We start from the raw sequence: 19584 nt of genomic DNA, 5'->3' as shown, positions 1-19584 counted from the left end.
TTTGGCCATTGGCTAATTCCCATTGTTGGCATTATTCTTCACTGTTATGCTTACCTCCTTCTGGTGTTTGAAATATATAAGGCTCACTCTCTGGACCAGCGCCTTTGGAATTATAGGCTAAGACTGTTAAGTGAAATTCACTGAAGGCATCCAGAGAAGGAACCATTCCATAGTTTCTTTGTCCTGAAAATCTCAGAATGTTTACTTCTTTGGGATGTGTTCTTCCATCCAACAAACTTTTTGTTTTCCACCAATTTATCTGCAATAGAAATAGGAACCCTTTAACATACCAACCACAGTGGCAGATTCTCTTCTAGCTTCTTCTAAGATCAGTTCTTATTTGCATTTAAGATATTAATTCAACAACAAGAAAATCTATGATAAAAACCTGGTATCCTTTCAGATGTCCATGCACTCTGTCCTTCGGAATTGTTGACCAGGTAACTTTAACTAATGTGCTGTTTATAACGTCCACCCCATGGATCACTGGAGCTGTATCAGGATCTGTTAAGCATATAAGAATGATGAGCTTTCAGTAACCCTCAAATGTGATTATTAGGATCCTTTTCAAACGGTGATTTTTCATATTGCTTAATCTGAGCAAGGCATTCTTATGAAATGGATTCCTAATGGAACCAAGAGAGTTTCTCATTACAGAGGAGTTTCAAAGTCCAAATAGGTTTCTAGGAGAAGAAGATAGCCTACACCACACTGAGAAATGCAGCTCTCCAGGAGGATACAGCGTGGGTAGTGAAACTGGAACCAGTGGCCAGTGAAATACTCTGTGGGTATCTTGCCTTTAGAAGCAGAGGAACTAAACAATATAACTAAAATTACTTGAGAGTTTGATCAGTCATTAATAACAACAGCTAACATTAACTGAACATAGGCTATGTGTAGGCACTGTTCTAAGGGACTGTCTCACTGGACTGGCTCACATAATCCTTAGAACAACCCTATAACATGGTATTATTATCCCCATTCTATAGAGGAACTAACTACAGAGGAATAAACCAAATGCAGAGAAGCCAAGACTAATAATATCTTAGCTCACAGTGATATGCCCAGTATAATTTTATTTGGGTAGAAGAATTTAGATAGCAGGTGAATAAGGAGTTAGTCATTTCACATTCTCAACTTTTTTCCATTCTTGAATCAAAAATATTACTCTGGATACTGGAAGAACAATGAGAGTAATTCCTGTGTAGTGACATGGAATACACCATCCTTCCTTTTTTTTAATAATCTACTTGTAGCACTTATTATGGTATAAGAATTTAATAATGAGCATATCACTCATTATAGAGTGTGTGTGTGTGCATGTGTGTTTGTAATTCTATAGACAAATCTAGGTCTGTATCTCATCTGCATTTGGAAGGTTCCAAAAATACAACTGAGGCCAGGGTATTGCAGCAGGTGGCTGTTAGGAAGTCTCTTTGACAAGTAAGGACAAATGTAACTGGAAACCTTATGACAGTTATGCTGCTTAACTGATTGCAGTGATGAGTACTGGTCTTTGATTTCTAATATAGTAAAAGCTTTACTGGAAAATTGAATAAAATTAAAACTTTTAACATCATACCTTACCACTCTACAGTGATCAGCTATCCTGCAGTCAACCTTAAAGTAGGAACCATGCACTATATTTCTTTTTATCTCCCACACCTAGTACATCCTCTTTGCATGCAGTAGTTGCTCAGAAATGGTCATCAACAGAAATGCAATATACTTGAAAGAAATCGCTCTTGGAGCGCTTAGCCATTTCAGGCGCATCACTTACAGTCTTCTCCAGAATAGAGAATCACTGACTGAGGCTCCGGGCCAGAGCCAAGGTGATTGATGGCTTGGACTTGGACATCATAAGGCGCATAGACAGTAGGCGTCATCACCCGCAACGTATGGTTTGTAACTGTTTCTTCTTCCCACTCCACGGGGGCTCCCTGTGGCTTCCAGCTCACTCTATACTCCAGTCCTGGTCCATTCTGCTCCATGGATTTCAAGGGCTAAGACAAAAGGCAAGACTCATCTAGTGTGATCGCGGATATGCTGAGTCAGAGATGGTGGCAAGCCACTCTAAATGGCAGTAAGGAACACTGCAAAAGAGGGATCCCGTCTTGGAAGATTTTAAATCCCCCTGTTTGGTTTAGAAACACTTGTGAAAATTTTTGTCTTTCTGTAAGTTTAAGTTTGAAAGTCAGTCCCTCACCTCCCTAAGTAGTGAGAAGCCCACAATTTAGATGCCTTGATTATCCCCTTGCGATTAAATCTCACTGTTCATATATGAAAAATTTTACTAAGGAATTCCACAGAGGATTTTTGTTTTTGTCTACACTTTCCTCTATACTCTATTTTTTACTCCCAAAGAACTGGAAGATACAAAAAGTGCATGATCATGAACTGTATGGTTGTGAAAGGGACTTCCCATGACTTTTCAGTCTGAGAACTGAGACTCTTTCCACCTGACTCCATCCATCCTTCTCCATCTGCCTTCCAAAGGAGGGAGATTGAGTAAATCTTTTATTTCTGGATAATAAACATATGCATGTTTATACATTAGTGCCTAGAAGATATAGCTCCTCTCTCTAATAAAATAATTCCCCAGCTTCTTGACTATTTCTTTAAGACAGAGTGCCCCCCTCCAACCCCATCCCTACGTACACTTTATTTTGCTATATAGGAAAATTTAGTGGAGGAATTTTTAGTAGAGGGGATTGGTCATTTCCAGTCTAGTTTTTTTTTTTTAATCAAGCAATATTTTAATAAAAAAAAATTATTGTGATTTAAATCACCTGTTTCATTTCAAAAATAGAAATATGCATTTAAATGAATCAATTATATAGGCTATATAAAAATGTGACTTAAGTCCTAGATTATAAGGTTCACTTATATAAAAAGTAATTTTGTCTGTATATATGAGTGATTCAATAATGTCATATATATCCGGGCGCCTGGGTGGCTTAGTTGGTTAAGCATCAAGCTCTTGATTTTGGCTCAGGTCATGATCTCAGAGTTGTGAGAGTGAGCCCCACACTAGGCTCTGTGCTGGGGGCGTGGAGCCTGCTTAAGATGCTCTCTCTCCCTCTGCCCATCCTCCCAGTTTGCTTTCTCTCTCAAAAATAAATAAATAAATAAAACGATGTCATATACGATGTTTTCTTTCAGAATTTGTCATTCTTCTTGATTCAGTCTAACTTACTAAAATATTTTTAGACGGATTGGTTGGAAGTAAGTTGAAAGCAGTGCTGTATCAGCAAAACAATTTCAAGTCTATGCTAACTCCAAGGTGAACACTTAAATTAGCTACGAGAAAAAAAAAAATCAAAACAAAACCAAACCTTTCAGAGATTTCACAATCATTGTTTATGCTTTGCATTCTAAGTTTTGCACCAAGATAATTTTTACTACCATACAGATATAAATCCACCAGGGGCTTTAGCAGTGCCTAGATGAATCAGGGCACAAGCTTTTAGTTTCATACTGCAACCTGGAATTACAATTTCCTTCAGTCTCTACCAATAATAAATGAGTACAAATAAAATTATTAAATTTACACGTTTTGTTCCAAGGAAAATAGCTACATTTGATAAAGCTGTCCTGCAAATTTTAAAATAAACTGCCACCATATGTAACACTTTTAAGAAAAACGTATCTAAATTACCAGGGTTTTCAGTGCCTAGACTCTGGAAGAAGCAGCAGGAGTGTTTATATTTGGCTTTCAGACAACTGGCAACAAAACCACGGCAAATTCTTAAACAGGCCCCCAACAAAGATAGCAGACCAGAGGAGCAAAAGCAGAGGTGGGGGTGGGAGTGCCCTTTTCATCACTGACTGAAGGCATGACATCTGGGTAAGGTCATTGAAATGAGAGACCCAGCTTCTCCCTATGAAATGTATGGCTGATACCATCCAGCTGCTGTCTCCCTCCTGAAGGAGTGGTGAGGATTAATGAGCTGATGTTGGTGGAACATGGTGTACTTCTCTGAGGAACTGACCTGATAATTACATATGATTATTTTCATCTAACCAGTTATATCATCTATCTTATGGAAATTGTAGGGAACTTAAGAGAGAAAAAGACAGATACTCTACAAGAATAAGATATTAATGTAATTTCAGATTATACATTAAGTAATTATGAAGACAAGGTGGTAGCAACTATGTATGGCCACAAATCCAAGGAAAGAAATAATATTCTTGAATATACTTAGATCCTCTGTATTACCAATTTTTTTTTTCAAATTTTAAATTTGCAAAACTTAATTTCACTGAAGTGGAATAATGGGTTAGTGTTAATACAAAAGTGTTGAGTGAAAAAATCAGACTAAACTTTATTTATCCTAAAATTCTTCCCAAAATCATGTCTTGAAAGAGGTTTAGAAATAAATCAGTATATTCCCTCATACATTCAAAAATGTCCTACATTTATGTAAAATTCAATGAATTTAATGTTGGAAGTCTATTATTAATCAAAATGTCTGAATGGTAATCTACTTTCAAGTAGGTTAAATTATTTATTGATGAATATGTCCACATAGAGGGGGGAGAAAGTTACCCACTGTTACAGAAGGAATTTAGAAATGACACTGAAAAGAATTAAAGTTCTCTGAGCAGATGTCAAATTTTACACCAAATTCAAAGACAAAAGTCTATTTCATAACCTTTAATAGAAACATATAATCAAAAACTAATGATGTACTACTGTATGGTGACTAATATAACATAATTTTTAAAAAAAGAAATATATAAAGGGGTAAAAAGTGCAATTTGAAGTCCAAAGATACCTACGGTAGGTTTGTTGCTTTCTAGTGGTATTTTAGTGGTATGGTGACAGGCAAGATTGCCTACTACCCTGACCTCAGTTCCTATATCTAGAAAAAGGCATTAATGACAAAGCTGTTCTCAGAAAAGAGCATACAAAATGCTTAATAGTACTTAATAAATAGTGGCTATTATTTGACAGACATCCTTCTGATATGCATAATATTTATTAGTCCATGTACTAAAATTTAGGAAAGTTTTTTAGTATTTTTTGAACACAAGATGATTTAGAATATTAGTTATAAAAATACTAGGAACCTGATAATGGATTGCAACTAAATCAACCTGTATAACCTTCCATACATTACTTACCACTGTTTAACTATATCTCATAACATTCTAATCACAATCATCTGTAAAATATACAAATGAAATATATTTATAAAACATACAAATCTTATACCTTTGTTCTTAAAAAATATTTTTTTTTCTATCATTACACTTAGCATGCAGACCTAAAAGAAAGGAAAAAAAAAAGAACACAAAGTGGTATATAACACATTAGAGAATACACACCTCCCATTTTATTATCATTTCCTTGGGTTGAGAGGCTTGAACTCTTATGTTTTGTGGATTCTTGTCTGGAGCTGAAAAATTATAAGTATTGAGATTACTTTTTCCAATTTTATGGTCCATCGGTAAATCAGTATATCATCCCACCTCCCCCTAAAAACAGATTTTTAAATAACTTTGATTGTATTTGTTTATTTCTATCTGGCCCAGTTTGTAAAAAGACTTAATGCAATTATTTTCTCACCAGCTTTATTGAGATATAATTGACATATAACACTGTGTAAGTTTAAGGTGTACAATGTAATAATTTCATGTGTGTGTGTGTATAAGTGTGTATATATCTGTATGTATATATGTATCCAGTATACAGATACACATTCTATTTATGTGTCTATATCGTAAAATGATTACCACCATAAAGCTAGCTAACACATCCATGATCTCACATAAGGCAGCTTTTAAATATATATTTCATTTAAAGGAGTAAAATCATATGTATGAAGTGATACAATTATTATTCAATGGAAAGTAGATGATTTACTTTAGATATCTTCATTTTATTTATTTTTTTAAAGATTTTATTTATTTATTCGACAGAGATAGAGGCAGCCAGCGAGAGAGGGAACACAAGCAGGGGGAGCGGGAGAGGAAGAAGCAGGCTCATAGCGGAGGAGCCTGATGTGGGGCTCGATCCCAGAACGCCGGGATCACGCCCTGAGCCGAAGGCAGACGCTTAACTGCTGTGCCACCCAGGCACCCCATAGATATGTTCATTTAAAACCTGCTCTTTAAATTTTTCAACCTGCTTTTTTTTAAAAATCCTAAACCTACTTTTTAAATATACATTTTAATTTTAAACTTGCTTTTTAAATATACATTTTAATTTTAAACTTGCTTTCCTTTTTTTATTAGAATTATTGTTAGGAATGTATGTTGTGGGGGCGCCTGGGTGGCTGAGTCGCATCTGCCTTGAAATAGAAAGTCGCCTTGAAATAGAAAGAAAAATAAGGGAGAAAGTTGGCTTTCTATATACTGAACCTCAGTTTATAACATACTTGATATCCGATTTTAACACGATACGTGGCTATCACGACTAACTCAGACTAATGTTTGCCCATAAACCTCCGTGTAATCTCCTGCTCTCTATCAAACATTTATATACTACTTATGAATCTGATGTACTCTGAATATTTGTGTGCTGTCAGTTCACAGGACTTTTTAAGCTCTCTAGTAGGAGAAATCTAAAAACCTACACCATACTATCAATTTTTTTTAAAAAAGATGTGGAAAGATGGAGCAGAACTAAAATATTTCCTCAGAAACCTGACGTGAGAAACCACATACCTGCTGGAGGGGTTTCATGGTGGTCTGACGGCTGGCTAGGCTGGCTTCTCCCTACTTCATTCACGGCTATGACCCTGAACTGGTATCTCACATATGGAGCCAAAGAGAGCGTGACGGTTGTCTCTTTGCCTTGGACTCTGGCCAATGCCTCCCATCGTCCGGGTTCTTCTTTGTTTCCTTCAAATTCAACAATATACTCTGGCAGTAGAAGCGTAGGGGGGAAAAACCCATTAGAATGGATTTAGTATTTTAAGTTATACTAACATTCACACACAGTATAAAAAGTTTTAGAGGATGTTTTATGAAGGATAATCTAGCAACTGTGGTTTTAAAAAAAATGGCTTTAATATTAATTTTGACTCAGGACAGTAAGGAGCACAGTTATCCCAACTCTTCCCTACCGCTAATATGGCTATTGTGGTCATCTCCAGCTTCCCACGTCAGCCGAACACTCCTGTTCTGTCTTTCAGACAACTGTAGGTTTTCTGGTGGATCCGGAACATCTAATTAATAATAAAAATGAAAGTAAGGAGATTGCAGACCATGCCTTCGTCTACCCAATTTCCTCACTGAAGCACATTGCCACTCCCCTCCTCTCTGGGCCTTGGCTTCCACGCCCAATCCCCCACATCTCAGCAGCCCTTCTGTTTCTTTTTTTTTTTTTCTTTAAGATTTTATTAATTAGCGAGAGAGAGGGAGAGAGAGTACAAGCTAGGGGAGAGGCAGAGAGAGAGAGAGAGAGAGAGAGAGAGAGAAGCAGGCTCCCCACTGAGCAAGGAGCCCGAAACGGGGCTTGATCCCAGGACCCTGGGATCACGACCCGAGCCAAAGGTAGACACCCAACCCAGTGAGCCACCCAGGTGCCCCAAACCTTTTGGTTCTATTACAAATGCAGCTTCCTGCTCATCTACTCCCTACTGTAAGTATCCTCTCACCCTACTCTGATTCCAGTTCTCAAAGGGCATCCTTGACCATGGGTATCAAAATTCTTTTAGGAATAGTTATTAACAATGAAGATTTGGGGGCGCCTGGGTGGCGCAGTCGTTAAGCCTCTGCCTTCGGCTCAGGGCGTGATCCCGGTGTTCTGGGATCGAGCCCCACATCAGGCTCCTCCACTGGAAGCCTGCTTCTTCCTCTCCCACTCCCCCTGCTTGTGTTCCCTCTCTGGCTGGCTGTCGCTATCTCTGTCAAATAAATAAAATCTTTAAAAAAAAAAAAAAAAAAACAATGAAGATTTGGGGCACCTGGGTGGTGCAGTCGGTTGGACAACCGACTCTTGGTTTCAGCTCAGATTGTGATCTCAGGGCCGTGAGATGGAGCTCGGGCTCCAAGTTCAGCATGGAGTCCACTTAAGTTTCTCTCTCCTTCTTTCTGCCCTTTCCCCCCTGCGATCACTCTCTTTTCCTCAAAAATAAATCTTTAAAAATAAATGGAAATGTATTTCTGGGCCCCATCTCTCTGGCATACTGAAGGAGCTGGGCCCAGAAATCTGCATTTCTAAACAACTGTCCTGGGTTATAATTACGTACAGTTCTGAGAAACATGATCTGTCTCAAGTGGATCAGTGTCTTTCAGCTCATACGCTTGTTTATATGCCGGATTCATTTCCTGTATATGACAGATCTTCACGAGTGGGGACTGCATTTTACTAATATTTGCATCACCAACAGTGCTTTGCATGTAAATGTTTTATGACTAAATGAATAAGTGAAAAGTATATTATCACTTCAATCATGCATGTAATTACCATACTAGAGCAATAAAATGAGGTTCTATAACTATAGGGAAATAAGATAAAGAACATGAGGGGTGCCTAGGTGGCACAGCGGTTAAGCGTTTGCCTTTGGCTCAGGGCGTGATCCCGGCGTTCTGGGATCGAGTCCCACATCAGGCTCTTCCGCTATGAGCCTGCTTCTTCCTCTCCCACTCCCCCTGCTTGTGTCCCTCTCTTGCTGTCTGTCTCTATTTCTGTCAAATAAATAAATAAAATCTTTAAAAAAAAAAAAAGATAAAGAACATGAACTCAAACTTTCTTTTCTGCGTGCTCTGGATTTTTATTGTAATTTCTAACTGAATTTTCAGTACATTATAGCAACTTTTATACTCTCTTGGCCTAGAGTTTTGAAAGAGTAGGAAAGCAGTTTATATTAGAAGAGGAAAATATGGCACTGATAAATGTTGTGTCAGAAACTAGAAAATTGAGTAGGTGATGACTTTTTTTTAAGTTTTTATTTAAATTGCAGTTAGCTAATATACAATGTAATACTAGTTTCAGATGTACAAAATAGTGATTCCACACTTCTATACATCACAACAAATGCACTCCTTACTCCCCTTCACCTACTTGACCCATCCCCCCACCCACCTCCTTTCTGGTAACCATCAGTTTGTCCTCTATAGTTAAAAGTCTGTTTCTTGGTTTGCCTTCTCTCTCCTTTTTCCCCCTTTGCTCATTTGTTTTGTTTCTTAAATTCCACATACAAATGAAATTATATGGTATGTCTTTCTCTGACTTACTTTGCTTACCATAATACTCTCTAGCCCACCCATGTTGTTGCAAATGGCAAGATTTCATTCCTTTTTATGGCTGAGTAATATACTAGTGTGTGTGTGTGTGTGTGTGTGTACACACATACACTACTTTCACTTTATCCACTGATCAGTTGATAGACAGTTGGGCTGTTTCCGTGATTTGGCTGTTGTGGAAAATGCTGCTGTAAACACTGGGGTGCATGTATCCCTTTAATTTAGTATTTTTGTATTCTTTGGGTAAATACCTACTAGATTGCTTGATTGCAGGGTAGTTCTATTTTTAGCTCTTTGAGGAATCTCCATGCTGTTTTCCATAGTGGCTGTACCAGTTTGCATCCCTTTCAGCTTGCCTTTCTCCACATCCTTGCCAACACCTGTTGTGTCTTGTGTTGTTGGTTTTAGCCATTCTGACAGGTGTGAGGTGCTATCTCATTGTAGTTTTGATTTGTATTTCCCTGATAATGAGTGACGTTGAGCATCCTTTCATGTGTTTTTTGGCCATCTGCATGCCTTCTTTGGAAAAATGTATATTTGTGTCTTCTGCCCATTTTTTAACTGGATTATTCATTTTAGGGTGTTGAGTTTTATAACTTCTTTATATATTTTGGATATTGAGTAGGTAATGACTTTAAGAGTGTTAAAGTCCATGGAAATTTTTATTAAAATAAAAACAACCGCAAAACAACAACAACAACAACAACAAAGAAAACTTATCTCTAATGGTCTTTACTTCCAAAATTTGATTTCAATGTTCTCTTGTATTCAGGGACATTTATCTTTTCTCAGAGGAGATAATTACATAATATCTCATCGGGCTTTCCCGTGGGCTCTATGTTCTCCAAGTGGGAAGCAACATTTATCGCCCATGCTGCGTACGTGCCGACTGCTGGAAATTTACATTGGCAAAAAACACATTGTTTTCAATTCAAAAGAGACTATTTTATTTCTAAAATGTGGTCACTGACTCTGAATAAACTTGAGGGCCTGAAATAAGAAATTATTTCCTCAACAGTGCTCAGATCTGTGAGCTCAGAGAATTTATGTTTGTCTTCAGCACTGATTAAGAGCTCACTCATGTTTAAAGTTACCTGAAGGAACCATTACAGTCTATAGCATCTGACATTAAAATGTGCTCTTTCCGAGAATCATATGGAACTAGAACTGATGGGCTGCACTTGATACTTAAAAGATTGATGCTCTTAAAGGACAGCTACTTCTAATTGGAATGGGTCAAGCATATGTTTGCAAAAATTGTTTCCTCAGGAAAAGAAGTTTTTAGAGAAACTACACAGGGATCTAGTTGTTATTGTCCGTCAGTGAGATACACTTCCTAAGACCAGGGATCAGCCTAAAATATTAGAAGGTAAACTCCAAGAAGTGGTTAAGAAAAGGAAATCTGTGTCACAGAATATTTTTTAGATTAATTTATATTTATTCTTAAAAAATTGGTGGAAAAAAAACTTCATATGTAAATATTACATATAATCATAGCAACTATTTATTTAAAATTATTAAAATTTAATGGTTTTAGGAGATGGTAGCCTAATCACAAGACTGAAATATTAAATTTTGCAAGGCAATTTGACAGCATGAACCAAATGGTAGGGCGCCCAATCCCTTTGCTGGCTCCATGGCTCAAAATACTGAGGGACAAAGTCTATGGATCTGAGACTTACCCTTATACGTCTGGTGCCTAGAATAAACTCCAGTTTACCTGAAGCTCCACTATTTTATCCGATGACTTACTAGTGAAATAATTCCTAGAGGGTCAAACCTTTCTGTTTGTAATCCCCTTAAGTAGCTGAATTCCTATGGCCAAACCTCTCACCTAAAGGTATAATTCTATCAAACCAAGTGCATATCCTCTACTACCTGGGAACTTCCCGTGTGTGTATATGTGTGTGTGTGTGCGTGTGTGTGCGCGCGTGCGCGTAGAACCCAGTCCGGTGACCATTTGCTTCACTTGAAGAGCTCCAGCCTGTTTACTCATTTTTCACATCCTACCTCCAAAGAAACTGAATTATTTCCTCTCAGCTGGTAGCTGCGTTAGCAACCTACCTGCGGGTCCCAGCAACCAGACGGCTAAAGATACAAATGTCTGTTAATAATAATGTTTAGTCTACACATCTAAGAAAGGAGTTTAGGCAAAACCAAACATCAAGGAATATCAGAAAACTAAAAGAGAGACTAAATAGTGCCCACAGGAACAAAATTATAAGAGAAAACTATTAAAAAAAATGTCTCTATCAGTCAGGGTTCCAGCAGAAATTAAACAGTTCACGCAATTTGGATAGTACCGAGAGTTGTGGGTTTTGTTGTTGTTTTTTGTTTTTTGTTTTTTGTTTTGTTTTTTTTTTTTTTTTTTTGCTTTTTTTAAAGCTCTTTCAAAAGATCACTGGCAGAATATCTGGGGTGGGGGGTGGATGGAATGGTTAATAGAATCTTATCAGGGAGGATTTTGAGAAGAGAGCCTCCCTGGGAGAAATCAGTAACTTTGGACACAGCCTGCAGGGAGCGAATATGGAGAATAAACACACCCACCCATCCTCCTCTAACACCAGGGCTCCCCACTGGCTGAACCAAATGGAAGTTTGAGGGTGAGTGGTTTGTTGATGTTGTCCACAGAGGTCAGGCTGCCGTATCAGATAGCTTGTGGAGAGTGAATCTGGCAAGGAAACCGGAGGAGAGATGGTCTAGGAGATGGTTCAAGAGCTAATGGTGATCTAAGAGATGCTCCAGGCTGGTCTAAGAGCTTTAAACATGGTGGTTACCAGGCTAATTGTGTTGATTACACTAGTGAAGTATGCACATTATTTTCTAATTAACATTATCATTAAAAAAAAAAAAAAGCCATTCCTTTGCAGAACTCTTGAAGTTCCTCCACTCCCTTTCTGGAACACTGAGAACTTAGTCCACATCTCTGGTTTAGAGCATGACCACTGAGCCAACACCACGGGGTGCCTAGCCTGATCCCCCCATGCTAACTCATCCCCATTCCTCAGCTCTATGTGTCTGCAAGCTGGGGAAGGGCAGCTCAAGCGCCCTAACAACTCAAGCATGCTTCAGTTTTCTTTCTGCAGATAACATCGCCTACCTCCCACAGCTATTGGCAACATTACCCATGCAGTGAAAAGAAATTAAGCATTCATTAATTTCTTTAAAGCCAGAAGAGGAGAAAGCATTTGAAAGTGCAACGACTATTTAAATGAAAAATTCAAACGAACGTATACGTGCAGGGGTTCAAATAATGGTTGATGTAATGGCCTAAGAACAGTGGCATTTAATCAGTGACGGGGAAGAAATGAACAGAGACTTCTCATTAGGGCACTTACCCAGGACAGTTACTTGAGTTACATCAGTAACACTATCCAGAGCAGTTTGAGCTGAACAGGAGTAAATACCTTGGTCCTCTGAGGTGACATTAGATATAGTCAAATTAGCTCCATCAATAATTATCCTACCAGTAAAAAAAATGAGCACATGATGAGGAGGAAAACAACAGAAAACAACAATATATTCAAAAATAGATATTCCCCATAGGAAAAAAAAAATTCAAGGAAGAGTTACAAAACAAAACACAGCTTCACATAGTGCAAATTTCTTAGTGCTACAGTTGAAACTGGAGGTGACGTGTTACTTGAACAGATACAACTGTCTACACAGCCATTAAAGCTATCAATTGGTTTGGTTTTGTTTTCATTACCAAGTCCAACCATCTGTGATGTACGGGTCAGTGACAGAACTGTGTTGCCTGGTGTTTCTGAAGACTGTACTATGTTACAACAGTGAAGATACATTTGGATGATTCTTAAGGTTTGTGGCATGTTCCTGAATCCCAGATCTACGGAGCCAGACTGTCTGGCCTGGAGTCTGGTAATCTGTGTTTTTGACGAAGGTCCTTTATCTCCACCCCTCTGCTTGACTAGTAGAATGCACATCTGATAAATCTAACAATCGCACCGTGATTTATTTGAACAGTAGAGGGCAGACCAGTACCTCTTATTTGCAAATCATTGGCCACTAGCTTTTTCTCATTTGTTCTATTTTGCCAATTTGTAATCCAGGACATGAAAATTTCTTTACTATAAATTATACCTTTTGCCCTATACCTATGTATTATCAACTTAACTATATAATACTTGTAGTAAAATTAAGTTCCACTAAATTGAAATATATTTACAACAGTTTGCTATTTAGTCGAAATAAATAATGTCCTTGCAGAAAAGGAGAGAAACTCTTATATAATTGACATTTCTGATGTATAACTCATTTAACCTCTTCCTAGGTAAAAAGCCTCTGGCCCCCAACCTACTATCAATAAGAAGGTGTCCCAGCAGAAGGTGAGAGACAGGAGCTTACTAATGGTTCCCTAGAAATTTAGCAAATACCTGTGATCTCCACTCCCTGCTAGAATTCCATACCCGCTCTAGGTCCCAGTCAACCCCAGCAGCAACAGTTACTCCCAGCCTTCCCCACTCCAGAGACCTCTTCTAAGTTATTCTAGCTAAGGTTACTGTTCCTCACCCCTACCCTAGGGAAAACAGCAGAATATCTGTGCCACTTGCTTAGGTCACGGAGATACAGCCAGAGGCTCATTTGAGTGTCAGCCCCAGTATCCTACAGAAACTATTCAACTGGGCCACACAGAGGATGGTTGGAGTTTCTGGGATCAGGGCCTAAATATGCAGGTCACATCACCAACTAGGCATCAGTCTCTGATTCCCTTTTTGGCTGTAGCCCAGAGGTCACATGCAAGACCCCAGGCAACTAGGCAGTAGTGACAAAAGAGAGAGAATATGGAGAGATCCCAGCAGCTGAGATCCCAGTAGTTGACAGATTGACTAAGACATAACCTAAGGGTGAAGATCTCTGTTGCAATGTGTAGTCTTTTAGGTCGATAATTAATCTCCTCTTTCCCAATGACAACTAGGTGTAATACATACGCTCCTTTCTACAAACTCCTATGTCTACAGGAGGGATGAGATAGAATCAAGTAAGTACCCAGCCGAGACCAAAGCCCCTGCACACAGGTGGCGCAAGAACACGTACGGACAAACACAGCAACAGGGGCCAAGCAGACACGAGGAATGAGATAAGCCATTAAGTGTCTGCAGACATTAGTACAAATCATGAGAGCTAAACTGGACTGAGTACTTAGCGTTTTCTAAGTTCTTGGTATGTTAACTCACAATAACCTTAGGAAGGTATCTTAGAGTGTAAAATTAAGGCACAGAGAAGCTATGCAGCTGGTCTAAAGTCACAGACAGGAGAAGTGACCAAGGTGAGATTTAAATCCAGGCCACTGGGCTCAAGTCCATGCTTTTAGTTACCACCCTGCCACAGTCTCACCGAACAAACGCATGTCCTACCTTCAGATTTACGTTTTCAGACTGATGAATAACAACATAAAACTGCAGGTGAGATTTGGCTAAGGATGGTCTATTTCTAACTCCCACTTAATCACAATGCAAAAGTCAGGAGAGCTAACCTCTGTATGCTTTCAAAAGATAGCACAGGCATTCGGTAAATATTGATTCTGTTCTCTTTCCCTGATGTACTTAATACCATCCAATGCTAGTCAGCATCTTTTCACACTTCTTCCACATTCTCACTTCTATATTTTTTTCTGTATTCTCTATATGGGATTAGGAGGCTTAAAAGTGTATTTGTCAATACTTTCTAACTGGAAGGACTGGAAGCATGACTCAGGTTCTGCCCATTCATGAGACAGACTCATCTGAGTTTGGGATGGAAACAGGTGACGGGCAGGGTCCCCTCCAGGCCCACGTGAGCAGACACACCTCACACACCCAGAGTGGGGTCTGTTTCATGAGCTAACAGGATGGTACAATTTCTATAAAAAGTCAGCGATGAAAAGCAGCAGCTAACCATGCGAGAGAAGTGAAACCATGCATTGCATTATCTTTTAAATCCTGCCGTGAAGACTGAAAGGTATTAATCGCTTTTTGTATTTTAATTCCATGTGAGCACTTTTACAACTATTGTTTTCAAGTGCTCGGTGTTAATCCCAAGCCAGTCTGACGACATAGCGTAGTACCTTCCCTACCTGCCGTCCTCTGTGGCATTAATTTCAAAGGCTTCGCCATTCTTACTCCAGGACAACTTCAAACTCTGCTTCAAATGTGGGTCACACGTGCTCTCACAATGTAATTCAAGCGCATGCAGTCTGGGGACACGAGGGTTCTTAGGAGCAACTTGAAGTTTTGTAGCATCTGTTTTTACCAAACAAAGAGACTAGTGAGAGGCATACACCCCAGCTTACTTTGCAATCAAGTGCCTACAATTTAATCAACCCCAATTCTTGATGGAATAGTCATATCTTCACACAGTGTTTGTTCACTGTAATTTCTTGACATCATGTTTCATTACTATTTTCTTTCCATCAGGCCTGGACCTCTGAGAAATTAGGGTGGAAGTACTAATTAATATCTTGCAATTCCCCTTACTACTTCTTGGGCAAAAGGAGTAAGAAGAGTGGGAGCAAACAGATGTCTCTAGAGGTTGAAAAAATACAGTTTATCTTTCTAGTGCTTCTGGTCATGTGATCACACCACCAGGAGGGGAAAAAAGGAAATTAATTGATTTTCTATTAATGTGCTTATTAATAATTCAGAAACTGGGGGTTAAATGGTAAAGCCCATGCATAGATGATCTATCAACGTGAAGGCGGGAAATTAGAACATAAGCCTGGTGAAGAAGAGGCTGTGTCTGTTTTGTTACATGAAGTAGTCACACAGCCTAGAAGGGACCCTGTATACAGCAAGCACTCAACACATATTTGTCAAAATTCTTGTTGAATGAGGTATAGTGAGTGGTATTTTAAAAGTAAATCAGTGGTATCCATAATATGAAGCTTAACAATTTAGTTTCAAATTCAAATATATCAAATAAATTAAATTCAATTTCAAATCAATAAATTAAAAAGAGTCACATTTGGCTGTCTTAAAAATGCTTGCTCATCATGACAGTTTCAAATACAGGATCCTTACTCTTAGAGGCCCTATTAAGGGTAGATGTACTTTACCCTGTTGTACCACTTGGTAACCCTCGCAGAGACCAAATCTCATGAGCTGACCTCCAATTCCACAATATGTTTTATATTCACTATCTACATGTTACAACATGAACTGATGAAAAATTGAAAGTGATAAAAGAAATTGATCATTCGGTATCCAAAGCATGAAACTTGAAGAGATTATTTAATTGAATTAATTGTAAGTGGATTGTTAAATATCTACTCCTATTTCTTAATTTAAAAGCCAGAAATCTACTTAATAATAACATATCATTTAATAAAGCACTTCTCCTATGGACCAGGACCTCTGCTAAGAAGTTCACGGTCACACGACACTTTATAATTATAATAATTCTACAAATATTAATATTTTCACCTTACAGAGAACATCAGGTTAAAATGAAATTAAGTAACACCAAAGTTGCCCAACTGGCAAGGGGTTGAAACTGAAATCTGAAGCTACGTGTGGCAGAGACGAAAGCTCTTGCTTTCAAACACTATGTGATATAGCCTCTTACTCAATTCCACTCCAGAAGTTTCATTTTTTATATGCAAAAATTGTGTTTTATCCTTCACTGATAGGATTCTTATATATGCCTTACATATAAGTGGGTGTTTAGAGCAGGTGAAAAGCTCAGGACCCTGTCCATAGCAGTACTGAGGTCCACTCTGGGCCAAGCGCTGTGTAGGGCAATAGGAAGGGGAAGGTTCATTTGGATTCTGGGCTTCCCTCTCTTTGACTTTGAATCTGACTGAGCTGCTAAACTTTGACATAGGTTGGTTTAATAAAGTATAAAAAGAATCATCTTCATGGACTTCACAAGGGCATTTTGAAAATTGTCCATGACATATAAACATGCAGGCGGATGTGAGAGTTGTTAAGCAGACATCTGAAGAGAACATCCACGTGCTTTAAAAATATAGTCCATGGGGTTGGCATGCTGGATAACGTAGGGTGCAGAAAGAAACAAATACTACAAAAGAATATAAGACAGAAGAAGAATAAGGAAGGGAGGGTATGTGCGTGAAGAGAGAGAGAAATATCAGGATATCCGTGAAAATGATGAGTCGAGAAATGCACTTGTCATCTAAGGAGCCGCAGCAGTAGGCTACCATAGTGACAAGCCACACGTCGTACAGATACTCCCCGCAATCACTGTAGGATCTCTCTATTACGTTTTCCTGAAAAGGATTTTCAGAGCAATTTCAGAACCAAAATATTAGTGAAGCCCAGGACTTTGTTCTGAAGAAAGAAAAAATACAAAGCTGCTTATGATGCAAAAAGAGAACAAAAAATCTTCCACCCTATCACGCCCCACTCTTTATGAAGCTGATTTTTATGGGTTTGCGAAACTTTTAGCTCTAAGAGTTGATTGCTGATGACATTCTATTGAGTTCGTTATTGAAATAAAATACAGTCACAGAAATATGAAAAAATAGAGCATTTTAAATAATTGCCAGTCATCCCCCAAATACCTAAGTCCCTCTTAAATTGTAAAAAGCCATGAACACATCATCAGCATATCCTATAATTTTGGGGACGGTCTTTTCGATGAAACACAATCTGGGAGTTTTGAAATACAGTCTTAACACTTTAACAGGCACTCAAACTTAAATCATGTTGTTTCATTTGGGAAAATGAAGACAAACTGAACCCATGTGAGAATTCATGCAAAGTAAAACCAAAATAAAACTACTTCTAATATCCAAGTTGGCTGTGACTGCGGTTTTTCCTTTAGCATTTTCTACCCAACAGGAGTATGAGCCAGCATCATCTTCTGTGGTTCTGTTGATCTGCAATGTGCCATTTTCATAGACATGGTACCGTCTACCTTCAAGAGGTTTCGCCTCTTCCACCTTCTGCCTATGAACATAGAAAGCATAAATCAATTTTAGACGTGACAGAACTGGAGACTCTTTCTGATACTCGTTGCTGATACTCATTCAAGCTTACCCTTTCTTCAGGAGCTCTGCAGACCTTATGAAATGTTCCACTGGGATTTATATTTTTCCCAGAATGGGTCCTAGCTGAGGTGTTTATCTGAACTGCCCAGATAGACTGTGGCTAGAGGAAATCCGGGACATGCTCTACATTTCTGCTGCATTTCTCATAGCTGTAAGGACCGTTTTTGCATCTGTCCTCACAGCTTAATAAATATTTTCTGGTGTATTGATGGTGAACCCTTTAGTTAATGATCGCTTCAGGGGACTAAATGGGAAAGCTAGTAATTGAAAGAGATAATGAACCTTCTGAACCTCCTGCCATCCTGGGGGAACATTGGTCATTCAGAAATATTATAGGCCAGGAAGTAGTTCCTGTCCCATGGACATGGATTACATTTGCCCTTATCAACCCAGAGTCATTTTCTCCTGCATTCATCCATTTTCTGAGCATTTGCTGCCAAAGTGTGACTTACCCAGTACATTTCACAATAAGAGGTTCTGCGGGAGCAAAAAAAATTCAAAGGGTAAATTCTGGCTGCTGTTCACATAGGACTTTCCAGAGCTCGGGACTAGGGTAAGGCCAGTGAGGCACTTGCCTTAGAGGCAAAGTGTAAGGATTACCAAAAAATCTCAAGACTCAAAATAAATAATATTTTAATGGAGTATTTTTAAAAATAAAGACACACACAAAAAATCCACGATGAGCAAAATATCCAGTTTTTCAATTAAGATAGGATCTGACCCTGCACTTGAGTGACCCTGCCTCCCCCTTCTCACTCTAATCTCGGCCCTGCAGAGCCATGGCAGACTTATTTAAGAACAGTTCCTCCAAGCTTTTCTGCTGAAGTAACAAATATGGCTCTGAATCCACACAAAGTATCTGGACTTACTACACTATCGATCTACTGAAATTAAATTCAAAATACATGTTGGAAAAGTTTTAAGCATACCTGTTTGGAATCAAATGCATGCTTAGATAATTATTAAGAAAAGACACAAAACAAAACAAAAAAGTACAGTTAAGTCTGAACAACATGAGTTTGAACTGCGTGGGTCCACTTGTATATGAGTTGTTTTCAATAAATATATTGGGGAAATTTTTGGAAATACGCAACAACTTAAAAAAACTCACAAACTGTGTAGCCTAGAAATATGGAAAACCATTTAAGAAAAAGCTATTATTATAAGAATATAGTATGTGATACATATAACATACTAAATGTGTGTTAATAAACTATTTATGTTACAGGTGAGGCTTCTGGTCAACTATAGGCTATTAGTAGTTAAGTTTTGGGGGAGACAATAGTTATATGTAGATTTTCAATTGCATGGGGGATCAGCCCCAATCTCCACAATGTCCAAGGGTCAGCTGTAATATATGAATTTCGATATATCCA

At 38.4% G+C, this 19584-nt stretch overlaps 1 protein-coding gene across 8 annotated transcripts in view; it reads right to left on the bottom strand.

The window, feature by feature from the left end:
• The window catches only part of CHL1 (cell adhesion molecule L1 like), a 205802-nt gene that overhangs the window by 17080 nt on the left and 169138 nt on the right, over positions 1 to 19584 (bottom strand). For all 8 annotated transcript variants that reach the window (XM_048227050.2, XM_044385018.3, XM_057311886.1 and 5 more), the window contains 9 exons: positions 17941 to 18107; positions 15275 to 15440; positions 12540 to 12664; positions 7077 to 7178; positions 6676 to 6873; positions 5335 to 5405; positions 1781 to 2003; positions 389 to 504; positions 55 to 259 (listed from right to left, as the gene is read on the bottom strand). In XM_048227050.2, coding sequence (XP_048083007.2) covers positions 55 to 259; positions 389 to 504; positions 1781 to 2003; positions 5335 to 5405; positions 6676 to 6873; positions 7077 to 7178; positions 12540 to 12664; positions 15275 to 15440; positions 17941 to 18107 — 1373 coding nt within the window. The remainder of the gene's footprint in view (positions 1 to 54; positions 260 to 388; positions 505 to 1780; positions 2004 to 5334; positions 5406 to 6675; positions 6874 to 7076; positions 7179 to 12539; positions 12665 to 15274; positions 15441 to 17940; positions 18108 to 19584) is intronic.

Source organism: Ursus arctos, unplaced genomic scaffold (genome assembly GCF_023065955.2).
Source record: "Ursus arctos isolate Adak ecotype North America unplaced genomic scaffold, UrsArc2.0 scaffold_14, whole genome shotgun sequence".
NCBI lineage: Eukaryota > Metazoa > Chordata > Mammalia > Carnivora > Ursidae > Ursus > Ursus arctos.
This window is presented reverse-complemented; position numbering and strand designations above follow the sequence as displayed.